At 33.2% G+C, this 22,872-nt stretch overlaps 1 protein-coding gene across 1 annotated transcript; it reads right to left on the bottom strand.

Moving 5' to 3' along the window:
* Positions 1–1,653: 1,653 nt before the first annotated feature.
* Positions 1,654–22,756, bottom strand: LOC124537296 (tyrosine-protein kinase hopscotch). The gene is made up of 22 exons (XM_047114091.1): positions 22,301–22,756; positions 21,889–22,040; positions 19,128–19,286; positions 16,606–16,783; positions 16,058–16,212; positions 15,887–15,979; positions 15,350–15,469; positions 14,271–14,419; positions 13,706–13,840; positions 13,487–13,614; positions 12,914–13,050; positions 12,072–12,269; positions 10,798–10,948; positions 10,057–10,195; positions 9,352–9,426; positions 8,789–8,904; positions 7,730–7,963; positions 7,023–7,175; positions 6,630–6,803; positions 6,112–6,284; positions 4,995–5,144; positions 1,654–3,972 (listed from the first exon to the last, which is right to left on the bottom strand). The coding sequence occupies exons 1-22, from the start codon at positions 22,538–22,540 to the stop codon at positions 3,834–3,836; spliced, it is 3,348 nt and encodes a 1,115-aa protein (XP_046970047.1). The 5' UTR covers positions 22,541–22,756; the 3' UTR covers positions 1,654–3,833.
* Positions 22,757–22,872: the final 116 nt, after the last annotated feature.

The raw sequence follows: 22,872 nt of genomic DNA, 5'->3' as shown, positions 1-22,872 counted from the left end.
AAAAGAACATGCATATGAACTACAATAAAATTAAAATTCATAATTATTTACGTTCTCTTTTTGAACAAATCGTTTACAAATCTTTTCTTTTTTTTTAAATTCTGGTAACTGTCAATGTATTTATTTTGAACTGGTCTATTGTACTACATAATTATTTATTACGTAAATATTACTCAATCTGAACGGTACTGTTATCACAGCGATAATATAACAAAGTAAAACGAAATTACGTATTACGTATACCACGTTGTCATATTGAGAGGTCAAAGAGGTCGCACATAAAATACGTCACGTAAAGCCATTGCATTTTTTTATCTCCTTACATTCGTTATATAATTTCATTCTGTAGTCGCACTAGCAGAAAATATCAACTACAAACCAGAATCACAATTAAAATGAAATAAAATTGTATCAAAATAAAATATCATATCAAAGAAAAAAACATATCCAGAAAAATAAAATTCATGAATTACAATCGTCAAGTAAAATTGAAAGCAAAACCTAAAAAAGCGAAACTTCCTTAATACGTAAATATCCTTTGGACGTATTTTATGATAGACTTAATGATTACAAAGATTGATTCTATTAATAAAATGAATTAAATTTTGAATCCAATCCAAAATGTATGTGATGTTGTCTCATATTTATTTATTTATTTTATTTATAATCTTTCATAATTTATAATCTGTGCTGTTGAATTAAACTGAGTTGCATTCGTTTTTAAACGTCGTCTAAAATATAAAAAATGTATTCGTCACCATTCACAAATTCAAAACACGTACCAAAGTTCGAGATTTCAGCGGGAAACATGCCTTGAATTCTCGTAATTGATGGAAAAAACCTAAGAATCAATCCATTAGCATTTCAATTCTCGAGTAGTTTTTATTTTTTTTCACGCTCGTGAAGTTATTGATAATGTTTTTTATATTATTTGCCTTTAAATTAATTTAACGTCATGTTATAACGTAATGTAAAAAATCTATCTCATAAACGCATACATAATTATTAAAATGGATATAAAACCATTACAAAAACTTGGATCGGATTTGATTGTTATTGTACAATTTATATAAATTTCCTTCTAACCACGTGATAACCAGTTCAAAACTATGAATTGGACTATCTACCATTAGTCTTTTTATGCCTAGTTAATATATTTCTACGAACGATTGGTTTTGATTATGGTTTACATTTGTCTATGCCGTTTGGTTTAATAGGAGTAAAGATATATAGTTACATTGAATTTAATTGACAAAAGTGGTCAGCGTAACATTATCTATGGTATCCATCACGTATTCATGAAAAAAATAACGTTTCTAATATTGTTATGGAAAATAGAAAAGATGAATAGTATTGTATTATAAAAATATATTAATCGAGAATTCTTTATATATTGCAAAATATATGTAAAAAAATTTAACAGATCGAATGGCGTTTGTATATCTAAGGATTTTTTATAGTTACTCCTGCTCTTCGTACATCGTATACGAGACGTTTTTAAAGGTTACTATTGGCTTATACGGGGATGGCTATACAAAAACGGAAAGTAAAGGATAAATGTACGAAAATGACAGATACTAGTGTTGCCTATAACAAATAGTTTCTTTTAATATAACGGCCAGGATTCATATGTAAACCAAACGCTGTAAAATGTTTTTATCACACTTTGTATTTTAATTAATCAGTAGATTATTTTTTTATAGTTCTGTAAAATGGCGAGGCAAAAGTACTCATAAAAGCCTACTTTGAATTAAATATATTTCAATTTTGATTCATCGATTTTCATTACATCGTAAATTTATTATCATAATTATGAATAGATAATATTTTCATTAAATCGAAAATATGGAGGCTAGTTTCGTTGTATCAATTCAAGGAATTCAATAAATCTTCAACATTCCGATCGCGTTCAAATTAAGATTAAAGTCTTATATATAAATTCTGATCACTTATATTAATTAATTTAATTTCCATAATTTTTAAATTTAATCGAAATTGACATTGGATAAATATACTACAAACTTTTAAAACAAGCGATTAGCCGCAAAAATTTATAATCTAAGCCACGTTTAGAATGTTCAAATACATAACAATATCGGCGAAGCTAATAAAAAAGGTTTAATAAGGCCAATCATTCCATTTAGCACCGTATTACGTCTTGTCATCAGTCTCATCTTCAAAATACATTCACATGATCATTCATTCATTCGGTTTAATGCTAAAATATATAAACAAACATATACCATAATATAGCTTCAACAATATGACAAATTAATAAAGTATGTTTCTTATCATTATAATATAATAAAACATATTTAACATTCAATAAAACTGTCACAACAGCATATTGTAAATTTATCATCGAAAAAAAAAAGTTATCTGAGTGTTGCCACACTGCACTTAGAGAATGTTTTAAAACATATTCAAACATTTTGTCATAATTTAAAAGTATATGTAAAGGCCAAACTCATAATTGTTAAAAATGTATAGAACAATTGCCAACCGCGGTTTCGCTTATCAGTTTTAAGGCATGAAAATCCTATCCTATGGTCTTCCTTTAAGTTCAAGCTTGCTTCATACCAAATCTCATCAAATTTGGTTGAGGCGGTCAAAGAGCAAAGACAGGCAGACACAGTTACTTTCAAATGTATTCTATTAGCACAGACAACATTTTCATCACTATATTAGTGTTGAAAGCATCTTATTAATCGTAATAAAATGTAATATATATATTTATATATATTAATATTCAATGTTCTTTAACGCTTTACACATTTAAAAAATGCAATATGGCAACACCGATACACAATGTGTTTAATCTTAATATAAAAATGTATCTTTAGTTAACATTATTAAAAGATAATTTAATATCATCTTTGGTTTTGAAGCAATGCAAGAAATTATTATTAAACTTGAAAATATAAATGTTATCTAAAATTTATAAATTTATTCTTAACAAACACTTTTACACGCCGGGTTATAAGATATTTATTTGAAAAAAAAAGTACTTTAAAAAGAAATTATCATAAAAATCTCAAGTTTAATAATGATTGCCTAGCAAAAATCATTTATAATATATATATATATCATTTTAAAATTATATCTATAATCTAGAATTGACTAAACACAGTCATAATAAAATCTTTCCTAAAGGGCAAGTTCATTTCTGTCGCTACCATAAGATTCACATAGTTTCATTTCACTAAAACTACTTATAAAATAATTCTTAATCATAAAACCCTATTGTGATCTAATATAAATTGCATGGAGGTATTGTTTATAACAGAAAACCTGTCAAATCGTTTGATTGCACTTATTATTGTATATATTTACATATAGCTATTACAAAAAAATAATAATAATTAAGGCAAATGCGCAAAGGAACCACAATACACATACAAAATAACTAATTATATATTACATGTCATTTTCTTGTTGTGTGCGTATGCGCAACGAATTTGTAAAGTGACATAACTTACGTCTATTTGACGTCATCATTTAGGGTCGCTTTATACTATATGGCGTTCGTTAAGCTGACCGCTATGTTCCAGTATATAATTTGTTGGTCAATAATTTTAAAGTTACTTTTAACAATATGTCTAATTGAAATTTTAAATATCGTAGGAATCATTCTGTATATACGAACATAGATCAGCAAAACATTATTCTCAAGATAAAGGATTTCTTTAATCCAATACACATCGTCATAACTTAGTTTTAAAATTTTAACACCCTTTATAAGTAATATAATTGATATTGACATCACTCGTTTTAATAAATGTGGATTTGAGGGAAATCCTGTCTTATTACCATGAATTAAGATTGATATCAGCTCACTTATACTCGTCCATGAACCGCTTGCACATGTGCACGAGGTCGATGAACTTCGGTCGCATATTCGGGTCGAGCGCCCAACAATCCTTCATCAGATGCCTGAATATTTCTGAAGGGCAACCCTCCGGTATTTGAAAACTGTTAAAATAATAATTTAAATTAGTATCAATATTAGCACACGGAGAGAAATAAAATGTTAAAAGGCTATAATAATGTTAATTTTATAAAAAAAAAACTATTTTATGTTAATCCTATTTAGAATATAAAAACTACATTGAATTAAACACATAGACATATATGACGTCACAATGTCGTATTGGGACATTGTTTCAAATGACAATTGTATTTCATAAAACAAAGATTATTATTAATATTAAATTGTAAAATAAAACAAATGAGTGATAATGACTTTTAATTAAATTAATCAATGAACATAATTGCAATTCGCTGGGTGCGCGATGACAGCGCCAACTAGCGGTTGTAAATACGGTGGCCTCCGAAATGTCAAATGCCCGGCTGTCATTACGACGAGTTATTTACAAACGAACTATTTTAAATAAATATTGTAATTTACATTTATTCCAATAAATATTCTAAATCTATATAAGGTAAGTCTTTTTTATTTTTCGTCTAAAATGGCACAATCAATAGATTTAGCTTTGTATATTAGGGATTTTTCATGGCTGTCGTCAGGAGAAGTAAGGAAAGAAATAAGCAAATTTCATCGAATAACGCATTTCATGTAAATAGCAGACGATTATTTATGAGTGCCTGTGCTCTCAATAATACATTCTCTTATGTATTTTCAGTTAAACATGGCCAAATTAATCATAAAACCTGGATTCCGACCAATCACACACGACATCATTTTCCAACCACAAGCAACATTGAAAGGAAAACAATTAGTTTTAGCTCAATATGTGCAAGGTGTGAAAGAAATTAAATATGAAGATGCTATGATCCAAACCATGTTTATTTTCTAAAAACGTAAATCTCGCTGATAAAAAGTGACAGCGTCCGCCACAGAAAGTTCCTTTTTTAGCCATGACGCGCGCTGCGATCGTTTCGTGGTTCCCCCTTATACTTCGCACCCAGCGAATAACCTAATAACTTTAACACTAGTTAGTTAGTTAGGGCATATAGAAGCGTCAGTGCGTTACCAGGAGGCGCGCTCGCGCGGGCGCTCGACGTCGAACTTGGGCACCTCGTGGCGCGCGCGCGTGAAGATCTCCCACGCCGTCACGCCGAACGACCACACGTCGCTCTTCGACGAGAAGTGCCACGGCTCCACGGCCGACTCCGGCGCGTACCTGCGCGATTGTAATCATTAATCATGTGCATCAACAACAACAACAACAACAACAACAACAACAACAACAGCCTGTAAGTTCCCACTGCTGGGCAGCAGAAGTGTCAAAGGCCTCATCTCCCTTTGAGGAGGTTTGGAACATATTCGACCGCGCTGTTCCAATGCGGTTTGGTGGAATACACGTGTAGCTGAATTTCTATGAATTTGTCACATGCAGGTTTCCTCACGATGTTTTCCTTCACCGCTGAGCACGAGATGAATTAAAAAGACAAATTAAGCACATGAAACAGCGGTGCTTGCCTGGGTTTGAACCCGCAATCATCGGTTAAGATGCACGTGTTCTAACCACTGGGTGATGGTGCATGTAGTCACCGGACGCAAAATATACTACTGACCGCCCGTCCCGCTCCGCTTCATACCTCCAAATTGTTAGGGTATAAATATATTTTATACTCTGTCATAATAATAAAGACTATCTATTCAGTTCCTAAATTAACAACAAAAAAAAACAAATTTTACTTATTTTAAATATTAGAACAGATTCAAGTAGCTTCATAAAAAAGAACCTTTGTAACAACATGTACAACTAGCTAGCTAAGATTATATCGTCCATTAATAAGAATAAAGAGTAAGACCGGAAACAACAATCTTCTGAAGATCAGGGTCTAGGGCGGCGAAACTAATCGAGTGAACTTATTTTTAAAACTTTAGTTTTAGTTTGTTTTAAACTCAAAAACCTGTTCAAGCATTTAAAAAACCTAATTCAATTGTTCTTTACAAAAAAAATCCGTGATTTACAGGTAGTACAGGAGACTGTACCCGCCATAGGTCTAGCCAAGTCGGTAGTCAAAATATCAAATCAGCCCTGGAATAGCAGAAGTGTAAACATACAATCATAAGGTGTTATCGATTGTTTTGTAGATAAAAACTAATACATATAGGTTTAGTAACAGTAACTCAATACACACCAATTAATCGGCAATAATCTCTCGGTCTTGATCCGATATGTGTTCTCTTCTTTGGGAATTATCCTCGCCAGTCCAAAATCTGAGATCTTAACGTGATACTTATTCACTACGAGGATGTTCCGCGTGGCCAAGTCTCGATGCACTACATTTTTAGCAGACACATGATCCATACCCTAAAAAGTAAAACAGGTCATAATCATAATTAAAATAGGAACTATTCAAGTATTTTTAATTATTAAATATTTTGTTTATATAACGCAGAAGCGCTTATTATTTCTTGTTAATAATACTCATAATTTACAATTTTAATTTAATATTACAACATAGAAATAGCTCATAAACAGATGCTCAAAATATAAACTTTTTTAATTAGTCACATAATTTATTTGCCTTCTATACATGAAAAGGAATAAAAAATTTTTTAAAAAGAACAGATTTTTCAGGATGTCATGTGTTATTTGATACAGACTGTATAAGAATATTCCGTCTTAGTAATTTATAATAATATATAAAGTTACCGTAGCTATATCCTTCGCATATTTAAGCAGATGCGATATACGTAGTTTGTCCCCTTGGAACTTAAGGTAATAGTTGAGCGACCCTTCCTCCAAATACTCCATGACAATGAGAACATCAGACCCATGGTCCCAGGAGTAGCCAAGGATTTCCACTATGTTTATGTGTTGTAGTGACTACAAAAAGAAATAAAAAATATTACCTATAATTCGTTATCATAATATATTAATTAATAATTAATAATCTAAGGGTAAGCCTATTTGAAAAAAATCAATCCAATTTTTTACTATGTATGTATGAGCAATCAACGCATGCATTAAAATGCATATAGTTTGAACCATTCTTGTTATTTTTTATATTTAGAATATAAAGTATATAGCATATTTTATATTTACTTTCATAATCTCGAGCTCATTTTTGAAGTCCTCATAGAGACTGCCATTCCTCTCGGACGCCTGTCTTGTCAATTTTTTAACGGCCACCTCCTTTCGTTGAGATTCCTGGTTGTCTCGCTCCATCCATCCCTTAAACACGTGACCATAATTACCCTGCAACACGAAATTTGTATGTGATAAATATATATCACTGGAAATAGGGGAAGACAACCGGGGCAACCTCCCTGGAGCCTCCACAATACATTTAACAATTTTAACAGAATATATATGTAGATATCTACATCAGTCAAATTTTCATAGTACTTCTAGTAACTTCCTCAAAATTTACCGACAAAAAGTTAGAAGGGGTAAAAAAATTATTGACAGGAATAGGTTGGCGGACAAGCATATGGGCCACCTGATGGTAAGTAGTCACCATCACCCATAGACAATGACACTGTAAGAAATATTAACCTTACATCGTCAATGCGCCACCAACCTTGGGAACTAAGATGTTACGTTGTGCCTGTTACACTGGCTCACTCACCCTTTAAACCGAAACAACAATACTGCGTACTGTTGTTTAGCGGTAGAATATCTGATGAGTGGGTGGTATCTACCCAGACGGTAACAAGTTTAGTTACTAATAGAAATGAAATTTTTAAACTAATAAAAAGGGGCCGTGTCACAGTCAGAGTCGAGTTAAAGCAATGTAACGTGTCACTCACGCTGCCGATCTTCTTGGTGACGGTGACGAGGTAGGTCTTGCCCTGCGACACTATGGACTCCATGAGGCGCGGCGCGGCGCATGCGCCCAGCTCGTCACCCGCGTCGCCCCCGCAAGCCCCGCCCCCCGCGCCCCCCGCCCCGCCCCCCGCGCCACTCCGCCGCGCCTCGCTGCGCAGCGCGTACGTCAGCGCGTTCATGCTCTCCAACGAATTCGAGCTCTTGTTGTCCGCGAACTGCGAAGCCACACCACGTCACCATCAGACACAGACAATTTATAGTACGACACAACTTAGATGTCGCATCGGCAAAATTCGTAAAACCGATCATATCCGAATTGAGTACGCTATCCGAAATTATCAATATTTATTTCTCACGCGAATACGATCTTTGCACGAACGCAATAACATGTAATATCATATGACCTAATATATTCGTCAATTTGACGCGTCGATGTACATGCACTTGCTTTCTCTTACGTGTGAATCTAAAGCGACGAATAGCGTCGAATAGCGCGATAGTGAGCTATTTCTATTGGTTGTGTAAATCGGCAGCAATCGGTTTTATTTTCATTCCATTTCATTTTCCGATGCTACATCTAATTTGTGTCTTACTATACGTTAAGAGCTATCGTCAATAGATCACGTGGATCGACATCGGATAGAAACTCGGGATGTTTGAGTAGCAGGATTACAATAATGTTGTCTTAAATTTTCGCGATTATTACACATTTAAATAAAACTAATTATAACGGATGAATCGCGTATATTAATTATTTTTAAACATCCCGACGTTTCGAGAACTTTGCAGTGTTCGTGGTCACGGGTAGACTGTAGAGTCTACCGATGATATAATACCGGGATGTTTAAAAATAATTAATATACGCGATTCATCCGTTATAATTAGTTTTATTTAAAGGATTACAATATAATGATTCCACTATTCACTTTACAACAGTTTATTTCTTCGTTGTCACGAAGACGAGGGTATTTTGTAATGATTGTTATAACATTTATGTAATGTAATCGTATTTTAAATTTATGCCCAGAAGTGTAACTCACCGGATTGTCGTACTGATCCGACATGGTACCGTTCATGGAGGCTGCGCTGCTGTCCACTGAGATCAACGATTTGTTGCTTCCGGCGTCGCTTAACTCGCTCGGAATAAACCGGTCGCCTTGAAGGTGAAGAATAATTATTTCTTACTCTAGGGGGTTGTCCATTAATCATGTGATCTTTTTTTAGCATTTTTTAACCCCCCCTCCCCCATTGGTGATACGTAGTGAGTTTTAAGACCACCCCCCCTCCCTCTTCTCAACATCACGTGTATTTTTAGTACCTACAACGAATCTTAAAATTTTCTGAATATTATCTTAATTTAAATACAGGTATAAACTATAATCTTATTTTATTCTGAAATTAAGGATCATATTTGTTTCAAAATCGCGTATTAGACGAAGAAATAAATACACGAGATATCTTACTACACCCCCCCACCCCCTTGTGTTATTTTCGTGATTTTTATCAAACCCCTCCCCCCCTTTCAAGCCTCACGTGATTAATGGACAACCCCTAGCCATTTCTAATTTACTTGTCATTAACTATCTATAAGGGCGTCACTTACTCGACACTGTCTCTGCATGCTCCATGTGGTCTAAGGAAATCTTTGGTTCTTCATACTCGTGGAGCGGTACGTACTCTGCAAAATAAAAATCCATAATTACAAATACAAATATTGAAAATATTAAAATAAAAATATTACTCTACACTTTCAGCATTAATAATTGATATAAATTGAGTAAGCGGAAATTTAATATTTATTCAGATTGTGATCCATTATTCAATAAAATATTTTCTCAACTCATAATTTGTAAACTTAAAAAAAAATCTTTGTATCCTATTTTAAATCGGACAATTTCCGGCCATTTACGGATATAGGGAACAATTTCTGGCAAAGTTATGTGGCAATACGTAGCGGGCTTACCGCGATGCAACATGTGGTTCATGTCTCGCATGATCTCCTGAAAATCTTAGTATCCTATTTTAAATCGGGCAATTTCCGGCCATTTACGGATATAGCGAACAATTTCCGGCAAAGTTATGTGGCAATACGTAACGGGCTTACCGCGATGTAGCATATGGTTCATGTCTCGCATGATCTCCTGAAAATCTTAGTATCCTATTTTAAATTGGACAATTTCCGGCAATTTACAGATATAGGGAACAATTTCCGGCAAAGCTATATGGCAATACGTAGCGGGCGTACCGCGGTGAGGGAACAATTTCTGGCAAAGTTATGTGGCAACAATACTTAATAATATGGTCTTACCGCGATGTAGCATATGGTTCATATCTCGCATGATCTCCTGTGGGCGTAGCGGGTCGCTGTGCCAGCACTGACGCAGGAGCGCCCACACCTCGCCCGGGCAGCGCGACGGCCGCAGCAGCCGGTCGCCCATCTCGTAACTCTGCCGGACCGACCTCTCATGAGTTACATTATAATTGAAAATCGAACTATCCCCTCTCTCATGAGTTACATTATAGTTGAAAACACGAACTATCCCCTCTCTCATGAGTTACATTATAATTGAAAACACGAACTCCCCCCCCCCCCGCACTTTAGTGGCCCAGGGCCTCCAGATTTTAATTCATCGCGGAATATACCTTCTACTGGTTTTCATGGATACGCCACTCTGAGGTCCCGGGTTCGATTCCCGGCCGAGTCGATGTAGATTACCATTAGTTTTCTATGTTGTCTTTGGTCTGGGTGTTTGTGGTCCCGTCGTTACTTCTGATTTTCCATAACACAAGTGCTCCAGCTACATACATTGGGATCAGAGTAATGTATGTGATGTTGTCTCATATTTATTTATTTATTTATTTATTTAATCATCAAGTCATTAAAGATAAAAACATTTTTGTACAATCGTACTAAAATATTGACAACCATTCAGAGAAAATAAATCAGAAAAACGGAAAAGAGAACCACATATAACCTCGTTTGTTTATGTACAAACATAGCAACATGTAACATTTTACATATTGCAAGGTGAGCTGTTGTATGACTCACCCTTGCAGTGAGCACGGGGTTGGTGTCGGCGGGCGACTGTCCGTAGGAGAACACTTCCCACAGCGTGGTCGCGAACGCCCAAATGTCACCGACGACCGAACGCTTTGCGAGATTCATATCCGAGAAAAATTCCACTGGCATCCAATGAACACTGTAAACAAAAAAAAATTTAGTTTTAATATAATAATAATAATTTTATTTTGAAGAAACATTATTTCTATCCTCCAACACACTATATTTTGTGAAACTTCAATTAAAAAATATATTTTGAAGTCAATCATTTGTAAGTTATATTATAGTGTTTAAAATACCATTCGCTATTAAAATAACTTGAAATGCTTTTATAAATAACAAGTATTAATTATTTAAATAAAACTAGTTATAACGGATTTGACGGATTTAACGGTAGTTGTAAATAATATTTCCTTTGTTCTTCAAATAGACAAATGCCACCTTAGTCTACCCGTGACCAAGAACGCTGTAAAGTGCTCGAAACGTCGAGATGTCAAAAATAATTAATATACGCGATTCAAATCCGTTATAACTAGTTTTATTTAAATGTGTAATAATCGCGAAAATTTGAAACAACATTAAGTATTAATTAATCGACCAAAATATTTATTTACTTTATTTTCGAATAAGCAATTTGAGACAGTTTCAAAATACAATTAGTGCCGCTCCTACTGAGCTAGGCCAAAACCTGGGTTACAGAAATCATTCACTCAGTCACTGATTTCATTTGAACTGATAAAAATAAGTATTTATTTAGTGATAGTTATTTATGTAAGCTGGCAAACCTGATAGTAAGCGAGTAAGTATAAGAAAGCAAAATTAGATCTGTATAATTGCATAATGAGTTTTATTGCAATGTATGGTGTTGACAAATCTAAATATAAACCAGCAGGATACTGATAGTACGTAGTACTACTACTGATACAGGTATAGTAACGACACTACTTAGATGTCGCATCGGTAAAATTCGTAAAACCGATCACATCCGAATTGAGTACACTATCCCAAATTATCAATATTTATTTCTCACGCGAATATGATCTTTGCACAAACGTAATAACTTGTAATATCACGTGACCTAATATATCCGTCAATTTGACGCGTCGATTTACTTACACTCGCTTTCTTTGACGCGTGAATCTATAGCGACCAATAGCGTCGAATGGCGCGATAGGGAGCTATTTCTGTTATGTAAATCGGCAGTATTCGGTTTTATTTTCATTCCATTGCATTTTCCGATGCTACATCTAAGTACTACTTACTCTTGCGGCGTGTACTGTCTCAGGCTAGGGCCGGACAGCTTGACAATGATCCTGTCGGCTTGGTGCGACGCCAGTAGGAGACGCCGGCAGCGGATGCCGCCGTGCACGACGCCGGCCTCCGACAAGTCCCACAGCGCACGAGCCAGGCCAGCGGCTACTTTCTTCAAGTGTAACGGCTTCACGCGTTCCTCGTTTTCTCTAAAATATTAATTAATTAATTAAAAGTTATCAATTAAATTTAAATTATATATATTATATGTAATAATTAATTTTATATATATATATATATATATATATATATATATATAAAGTAACAGCCTGTAAATTTCCCACTGCTGGGCTAAAGGCCTCCTCTTCCATTAAGGAGAGGGTTTGGAACATATTCCACCACGCTGTTCCAATGCGGGTTGGTGGAATGCACATGTGGCAGAATTTCGATGAAATTAGACACATGCAGGTTTCCTCACGATGTTTTCCTTCACCGCCGAGCACGAGATGAATTATAAATACAAATTAATCACATATTTATAGTTGTGCTTGCCTGGATTTGAACCCGCAATCATCGGTTAAGATGCACGCGTTCTAACCACTGGGCCATCTCAGCTCTTGTATATATATATATAATAATTAAAAGTTATCAATTAGAGAAGAAATTAAATTTTAAATTATATCCTGAATATAAGACAAATGTGTATGTACAATATTTCACTGCAAAATATATCAATAATTTCTACAATCCTTTAATTCTTAAGAAATGATAAATATTTTTAGTACAACATACTATTAACATAACATTCGTATGTTAAATTAAAGTATATATTAAATATATATGTTAAATTTACCTTAGGTAGACGTCAAACGGTCCATATGGCAAGAATTCGAGCACCATCGCTGTCGGTGAGCTGAGTGTAACGCCGTACAGTCGGACTATCGAACTTGACTGCACGCAAGCCCACTTACTCGCTAATTCGATAAAATCCTGCAAAGTATATTCATATCAATACAACTTCTAATAGGAAACTGCTACATGTATATATGACATATGTTACATGTTATATATAACTTTTAAATGGTTTATACATAGTATACTATATACAAATTTTAAACCTTATTAGTATTGCTTGACTAGAGACACTAGTAATCATTTCTAAAAATAAAAAGTTAAACATATACGATATATCATTGATAGATAGTTTGTATGTTTAGAAAAAGGCATTTAATATGAAAATTGATAGACAAACTTCAAGAACATGTTTTCGTTTGAAACTTTGATTAAAAATACCTTCACCATAGCATCCTTGGAATTAATAATTATGCACCTTATATCTCAAATTACACGAGCTCACTCCAATACCTTACAAAGTATTAGCGGTCAGATAAGTTTTATAACATTAAATGAACATTGATAGACTTACCTTTAGATAATCATTAGCTCTGTCCCTCTGAAGAGTTTTGAAGGCAACCAGAAGCTTTTTAGTTTCATCGAGCCTCCATAAAGCTTTGTATGTAGCTGTGACATTTTCGGATCCCACTTTTTCAGAGCCTATTTACAAAATGAATTAATAACTGTGCTATTTTGATATAAACTATTAATATATAGTTTATATACATTTATTTATATTAGTTATCTTTACCTGTGTACAAAAGTATGTCTTTGTTTGGCAGACATCGGGGACTTTTGTTGTCCTTTAATATATCTTGCAGCTCAGCTTGGTCTATCCTGACACCTTTTTTCACTGGTTCCCCGCAGAGGAGTAACTGAGATTTGTCTGAAATAAGTATTAATATTTAATTCTCTAAATATAACCAATAATCCGTATCAGGTAAAAAAGTAAAGTAACAGCCTGTAAATTTCCCACTGCTGAGATAAGGCCTCCTCTTCCATTATTGAGAGAAATTGGAACATATTCCACCACGCTGTTCCAATGCAGATTGGTGGAATGCACACATGTGGCAGAATTTTGATGAAATTAGACACATGCAGGTTTCCTCACAATGTTTTCCTTCATCGCCGAGCACGAGATGAATTATATAATTAAGCACATATTTACATGCACATATATATAGTGGTGATTGCCTGGGTTTGAACCCGCTATCATCGGTTAAGATACACGTGTTCCAACCACTGGGCCATTTCAGCTCAACGGCTAACTTGATAATACTAAAAATTGTACTGAATAGTATAATATTATCACATACCATATTCCGAAGGAGGGATACACTCGTTTAAATATATCCTCCCTTCATTATTCTGATGACAGCTGACTAATCTTTCAATGCTGAAGTATTCCTCCTTGTTAAATATGTAACAATGTCCTTTGTACTCCAATCTATATGTCTCTGTGGTACTGCAATACACAAAAAAACATATTTACAGACAAAATTATAACATACTCTATTCCAACCATATCAGGGGAAGAGCCAAATAAACAATATTTGACATTAAAATGTCGCTCTATCATTGGTCGAAATCTTGATTAATCGATGGTATTCACTATGGATTTGCGAAAAAAATGGCGCTTTTTTTTATGAGACAACATCACATACATTACTCTGATCCCAATGTAAGTAGCTAAAGCACTTGTGTTTTGGAAAATCAGAAGTAACGGTACGGTACCACAAAAACCCAGACCCAAGACGGATATAGAAAACTAATGGTAATCTACATCGACTCGGCCTGGAATCAAACCCAGGACCTCGGAGTGGCGTACCCATGAAAACACACCACTCGACCACGGAGGTCGTCAAAGGCTTTGAACGAAACGAAACTGTTAACGGATTTTAGGAAATAGTATTTATGTGGATACTAGCGACCCGCCCCGGATTCTGTCAGGTGCAAAGCTATATGTACTACAGAATTTGTTTATCTACGATATCACATTAGAAACTTCTAAAATTATAAGTGTTTCTTTACTATATCGTCTATGTATTATACACCAAAACCTTTCTCTCGAATCACTCTATCTATTAAAAAAACCACATCAAAATCCGTTACTTAGTTTTAAAGATTTAAGCAAACATAGGGATATAGGGACAGAGAAAGCGACTTTGTTTTATACTTTGTAATGGTAAGTAATTAAGTGTAATTGTGTTGTATTATAAATAAAGACATATTAATTATACACTCTTAAATAGTGCACAATACAGCATTAGCAAATCGCATGAAATTCATTTATGGTTTGTGTATCGATATGCCTACTTCCATTGGAATAAGCTTTACAATTACGTACTAACATTAACAATTCCGTTTACTACTTTAAAAATATAAAAGTATTTACCTATTCTTTGTACAAACGTCTAAATAAAATACATTGTAGTCATCCTGACACTGTCTTATAATATAGCACCCGTGTTTTTTACTTCTTTTCTCTTCTAACTTCCGGTACGAAAACGCACCACTGAAAATTGAACAAAAATATTAATATAGAGATACATGTAAACTTTGTTATAGTTATAGTACGACACAACTTAGATTTAGCATCCGGAAAATTCGTAAAACCGATCACATCGGAATAAAGTACGTCATTCCAAATTATGAATATTTATTTCTTATGTGAATACTATCTTTACACGAACGTAATAAATTTTAAAATCATATGACCTAATATATTCATCAGTATGACGCGTCGATTTACATGCACTTGTTTTCTCGGGTTGTATTGACGCTTGAATCTATAGCGACAAATAGCGTCGAATGGCGCGATAGGGAGCTATTTCTATTGGTTGTATAAATCGGCAGTAATCGGTTTTATTAAATTTACCAATGCTACATCTAAGTCGTGTTGTACTATACTTGTTCGTGTTTTGTTACTGACCCGACTGGACCATGACATTTTATCCTTTGCAATTCTTTCAAAGAGGGAGTCTCGTCGTCTTTTGAAAGATTAAACGTCCATTTCACCATCAACCTGTTAAAATGATAATAATAATAAGTATCAATGTATCATCAATATCATTAGGATAAAAATAATAGCAATTTCACTTACCGATAATAACCATCGCACAATGATATAAATGAAGACAACTGTTCCTCGGATTTGAATTTGAAAAACAAGGGCGTTCCTCTTCTAGAAACTTCTATAGAATGATCACCGTTTCTCGTCAAATATATCAACTCTTCTATCGTGCAGACATGAAACCACTGAAACACATAAATAGTCACTTACAACAACGGCCTGTAAATTCCCACTGCTCGGCTAAAGGCCTCCTCTCCCTTTTTAAGGAGAAGGTTCGGAACATATTCCACCACGCTGTTCCAATGCGGGTTGGTGGAATACACATGTGGCAGAATTTCTTTGAAATTTGTCACATGCAGGTTTCCTCACGATGTTTTCCTTCACCGCTGAGCACGAGATGAATTATAAAGACAAATTAAGCACATGAATCAGCGGTGCTTGCCTGGGTTTGAACCCGCAATCAACGGTTAAGATGCACGCGTTCTAACCTCTGGGCCATCTCTGCTCAATAGTCACTTGGGTGATATTTATTCAGGATCAGATCAGATACAGTGTGTATCATTAGATTCATAACTTACATCTCTTTTGCAAGTATTATAAAGACGTATGCCGGGTTGGTGGGGATGAAACGGTGCTACGACCACTCTCACAGGTACCACATCACTGCCATTCTGCCAAAGGACGTTATCGTACTCCTCGGCGAGATAGTTAGGTGCTAATCCATATAATTGTTGAAGGTAGAGATTTTTGACGTAACTGTAATATAAAAACAAATAAATTATACTTTTACTTTGCCCAATAAATGTGAGTTATGGAAGTAAAACGAAGCCAATTTTTTTTAAATACAGACTACATGATCCAAGGTCATGGGAATTTATGGCATTATTTCATTTAATTCAAGTCTATCTATTATTATCAATATATGTATATATGTATTTCTATTTAATCTATTTCGTTCGCTTTTTGTAACAAGTATATCACAGCTCTTCAAATATATTTTTTCGTTTCAAGTTTTTTCTTAAAGTTTTTAATGCGTCACGTTTGCGAACAGATCAGTTTTAAATATAAAATAGAATATTTCCTTATTCTTGAACCTATTTTTTTCCTAACCGGTATAGAAAAATAATTCTGGTTTTTATTCGTATTCTGAGAATTCGCATACAATACGACCGATTGATTTGATGTTTTGTAGTCGTTTTGGCACTTGAGATGCTATCATAGTATACATAGTATGACACAACTTAGATGTCGCATCGGCAAAATTCGTAACACCGATCACATCCGAATTAAGTACGCTATCCCAAATTATCAATATTTATTTCTCATGCGAATATGTTCTTTGAACAAACGTAATAACTAGTAATATCATATGACCTAATTAATATATTCGTCAATTTGACGCGTCGATTTACATGCACTTGCTTTCTCTGACGCGTGAATCTATAGCGACGAATAGCGTCGAATGGCGCGAGAAAGAGCTATTTCTATTGGTTGTGTAAATCGACAGTAATCGGTTTTATTTTCATTCCATTGCATTTACCGATGCTACATCTAATTTGTGTCGTACGATAACTGCAATTGACGTACAATGGGTGACTCGTGAGTCGTATCGGATAATTGATCGTGCCCTAAGAGATGGGGAATAGTTCAACGCACTGTTTCGATTGACCATGATATGAATAACGTTATGTCAATCTTTATTGGGACTTCCGAATAAACTTCAAACGACGCATCCGATTCTTCAACATAGCTGCTGTATTGCCAAAAACGTTACAGGTAGACCAAATATACCTAAGATATGATATCCATCATATCGTTATGGACCACAGTGGCCATGCTCGCTCTTTTAGTGAGCAATAATCACTTATAACGTAACCGCAAGGGGACAAGCTGACATTGCCTATGGATGTGTGTAAAGGGGCCTCATTATTCAATTAGAGTCTAATAGTAAACATGGTTGAAGCGTTTCTATTAATTTTTTTTTTCAAAAATTGTCTAATATTCCGCGCTTCGAAACACTTACGTCTAATAGAAGCTACAATAATAACTAGCCATATGTAATAATTTTATCAGATGAAAATGATTATCTAGAGTACGTGTTTTTGGCTTCAATTGTGAACGGAAATTTGAATGCAACTGCCGCTGTGCTGTCACTGTAATAATACTGTCAAGTGTAACTATATATTTGTACGAAAATAAAAGACCTACATATTTGAAATTTGGCAGGCATGCTTGTTTTGTTGAATTAAATAACAAGATTTACCAGCAAACCTTTTTTATCTATAAAAATCACTTCATAATTGTTGAAATTGTTCAGGTATCTGCCTAAATTGAATGTAAAATTAACGCTTTGAACCACACATTTGCTATCGATATTTACATTTGCCGTCCATCACTATGAACAAAAATCAACACCTAAAGAGCTGAGCTGTCAGCAGAACTACGATCCACGAAGTGGTTAATGCTAAAGTTAGCCTTGCCGAATAACAACGATGATGGACACCACCAATATTAGTTGCCCGTCAGCAAAGTTTTAAGTTTGGCTAAACGTTGACACTTAATCTATAACTTCACTAAAAATAAATTCGGTAATACATACCTATATCATAACTACTAATAGTAACGTATCAGCCTTTTTCGGTAATTTTATAAATATCGATAAATTAAACATTGAATATCCGACGAAACGAAATAGATCTTATCCCTTATATTTGATGCTATCTTGGATTCCGACTAACATTTAACATATTTCAAATTGACAGTAATAACTCGGCTTAGAACCTAACTACCAAGAAAATCATTCCTATGGAGGCTGGTCGTAAAAGTCGTCCGAATCCTCAAATTGATAGGATAAGGTAATAAAATAATATTGTAATTAGAGTTAAAGAGTTTGATATTATTTATGTATTTAATAGCATCTGTTTTACATTACAATAGTAGTTAATTTTTATGAATCGCGTAAGCAAGATAACCCCAGATAAAATATTATTATACACTACAAATAAAAAAAATTAAACCGGAAATATCATTGATATACGAGTTTAAATACGTGACTTAATTTTTAATAACAGTTTTAATGATTAATGTGTAGAATACTCACTTTACATTGTGCCCCACGGAGCACAACTGTGGGAGATAATCATGGGCGTACTTTTTAGGGAAAGGTCCATGTCTTCGTACAATAACCTTCGGGATATATTTCTTGTAATTACGAACAACATCATTGAGAGGCAATTTCTCTTCTAATATTGCCCGAGTCCTGAAACAAAGCAATACATAACTACTTAGATAGAAATTATTGTGAAGCGAAATTATATGTATATGTTTTTCATGAGATTATCTATAGAAATATATATTTTGCCTTATATGAAACATATTACGTGCTTTGAATTGAAAAAAGGTAGTTATAATATTACGTCTACTCCCTATGAATGGTTTATATGACTATATTTTTTATAAAAATGTAGAAAATTCATAAAGCAGGCCTCTGACATTTTAGAGCACGTCAATTTATAGCCTCGGAACACGCAAAGTCATGCGTCTGAAACATATACATTTCTTCTGGATTTCATTTCAGATCACAAGTCTGGTAATATCTCAGTCTTTATACGGGCTTATATATGGATTAATCACCCATAAAACGGCCGCCCTGGTCAAAATCGAACGACATAATTATCAACAGAATAATCAAATAATTATAATATAATAAATTAATTATCAAAGATAATTCATTGTTTCTGTCGTAGAGACAGCTATCACTGATTATGAGAACCATTGTTTCATTGAAAGGTAGATAATGATTCTTTATGGACTATTGTTTAGCAGAGCATTTAGCAGAGCATAATGTTACATGAAACTACACAACCATAGAATTTTTAAGTAACTAATTGCCCTTATCTTTTTCATACAATAGAAAAAGTAAAAGTGAAATTGCTTAAACAATATTGTTTAATTCTGAATAGAATGTTTGGTAAATGACATGTATGGTGTATTTACAAGTAAAGTAACTATAAACGTCCCATGGGTGGACGAAAAGCTTCTAAGCTTGTTACATAGTTTTAAGACAATGATCAACTCTTTCAGGTCAATGATGATATTTCTTTATATTTATTTATTATAAATATAATTACAATTATTTGCGTGTATTATAACCTACCACAATTTGTACAATCTGTTTGACTGTATCCTACTCATTCTAGTAGATAATCTCAACTGACAACATTAAAATTTAACCTGAGACCAGAAAATTTAAACATCTCTATTTATATTGGAACAAAATGCTTTCCCAACTATTTATATCTATAACATTATACACCCATTATACTTTTGACTAATTATAGCGCTTTCAAATAACGGCATTTGCAATTCAAATAGGAACATTTATAATTTGTATGTCATTTTGTAAGTCAAGTCATAATACTAATTATATTCCAATTATGGTATTTCAGAAACATAATGAATAATATAATGAATTCCACTTGTTGATAAACAATAAAATTACTTTGTTTATAGACATTGTGATATCATTACAATTAATTACCTAATTTTTTATCATGATGTAAGAAGTGGACGCATATTACATATTAAAATATTCTTTATCAGATAACAATTGTAAGAGTTTCCAAACTAATTGAACAAAGATGATAAATAATATGTATATTGATAAAAAATATCTGTAGTATCACATTTATAAAAAACTAAATCAATTAATTAAATAGAATTTAGTATAAAAAATACATTTATACAATAATTGTTTCAGTATAAAGCAATTAATTTAAACCATTATGTATATGCAACTCACATATAAAAAAAAAATATATAAATAAAGAACACACATTAATTACACTTGTAAATAATTACGTGCCCTTTAAAAATAAATTTTATTTATTAATTAATTATTGTAATTGTATTTATAAATTGTAAGAAATAAAAAAAATATAATTACAAATAAATAAAAGATTAAAGCAATATATAAATTCAAGAAATTACTATTACTTTTATTGATAAAATATGCTCGTAGTATAATTTATTTCTATTAAGTTCAATATGAATGAATACTTGATATTATTATCTAAATGTTGCTGAACTTTTGACATTATCATTGATAATATATGCTTTGAATAATGCATGTGTTTGATATACCTAACTAACTAAAAAGAATAATAAATGTCACAATAAATATGGAAACAAAAATATGTTGTTTATTTTTGAGACTTTTTCCTAATTTTTACCTGGTTTAAGGGTTTTTCACAAAACTTTCTGAATACCAATAATCATCACATATTCTATCACTAATAGCAACACATCATAATGTGCGTCACAGTTCACAGGATGAGTGCTAGTGTGTCTATGAGCACAAGGCATATCACACCTTAATCCCAAATATTGGTGGAGCCGCATTGATATAAGAAAACTTCTCAGGCCCCACAATACAAGTATCTTAGTGTGGGGTCTAAAGATAATCAAACATTTTAAAATTGCTAAAACCATAATGCACCTAAACCAATGGAAATCATTGTAATCCTTTAAGCTAAGTTTAAGAAGATTAATATTGTGCCATATATTCTAATCTATTATGTAAGCATTGTTTTTTCAATAAAGTTTTCTTTAATATTCCTTAGAGTTCCAATGTCTTTGAATGTAGCTGACCACTTACTATCTGGTAGCCTATGTATAGCGGTCGGACCAAAAAAAAATTGGTAATAGAGCCTAATTAAAGTAATAAAAAAATCATAAAAATATGTAATAGACCTTAATTAAAGTAATACAAAATCATAAAAATATTTAATTATTCTTGAAAGGTGCAGAAGTGTGGATATTTGCAATTGGTACACATTTAATGAAACCATTGATTTACTCACATATCTGCAATACCAAGGCCCAACAATTCTTGCTTATGTTCAGGATACTTGATTTCTGGTATTTTGTTCTCATTAACATCATTGCGAGCTTGTTGGAAGTAATAGTCATATGTTGTTTCATCTAGAGTTATTAAAAGACCAAGGCGAGGTACCTATTAAAACAAATACTTAATTAAATGACAAAGCCTTCTTCATTTCTATTATTTACAAATACTCCAAAGGTTTTAATATATTTTTTTAAACAACAATACATATTAAGTATTAAAGACTTTGAAGTTAGAAAAAAATATTTATGAATTGTTAAAAGCTTACGATTTATATAAATAGATTCAGCATTAAAGTTACATATAAATGTTATCTATAATTTATTACTTACTTAAGTAAGGATTAGTAGGATATTGTGGAACCTTACCTTGAACCGTATTCTCAATTCATAATCTCGTGAACTCGAAAGAACTTTGCTGTTATCTTTGAGGAAATACTCTGTACCTCTGATCCGTAATGCAAATAACGTACGCGTCAGTGGAGGAATGTTATATTTCTTGCATAAAATTATACACAATTCTTCTGCAGTAAAAGAACTTGAACAGGGAATTATATTAGGCGTCGAATCAATCACCACCGACACTTTAACTGTCTCGACCGCTGCCATGGTTTATTTTGTAAACTTAATCACAAAAAACAAGACGCCAACAGTGATAAGATTCAATCTATTTGTATTTTTGAGGGATAACATTAAATCTTGTTTGCTGTATTTCGTTCATCTTTTCTTACAATCGCGATAAATAATGCACATAATAAATCAATGAAATAAGTAAAATGTTTATTTATAAACCAACTAAGGTCACCACTGCTAGCCACTAGCTAGTTAGGGATGGCCTAAGAAGTTTGTAAGTCTTTAATAATCAAAAGTCAAGAGATGCGCGAAATATATCGATACTATGTAATAAAAATAAAATGTATTTTAAATACTAGATATTTTTA

This window comes from Vanessa cardui, chromosome 18, assembly GCF_905220365.1.
Source record: "Vanessa cardui chromosome 18, ilVanCard2.1, whole genome shotgun sequence".
NCBI lineage: Eukaryota > Metazoa > Arthropoda > Insecta > Lepidoptera > Nymphalidae > Vanessa > Vanessa cardui.
The sequence above is the reverse complement of the archived record's forward strand: the minus strand, read 5'-3'. Positions and strand labels throughout refer to the sequence as shown.

Coding starts and splice junctions, on each gene's coding strand:
- LOC124537296 (XM_047114091.1), bottom strand. CDS start 22,540: ATGGCAGCGGTCGAGACAGTTAAAGTGTCGGTGGTGATTGATTCGACG. Junction 7,964..8,788: donor CGGATCAGTACGACAATCCG/GTGAGTTACACT, acceptor GTGGCTTCGCAG/TTCGCGGACAACAAGAGCTC. Junction 3,973..4,994: donor CCGCGCGAGCGCGCCTCCTG/GTAACGCACTGA, acceptor TTATTTTAACAG/TTTTCAAATACCGGAGGGTT.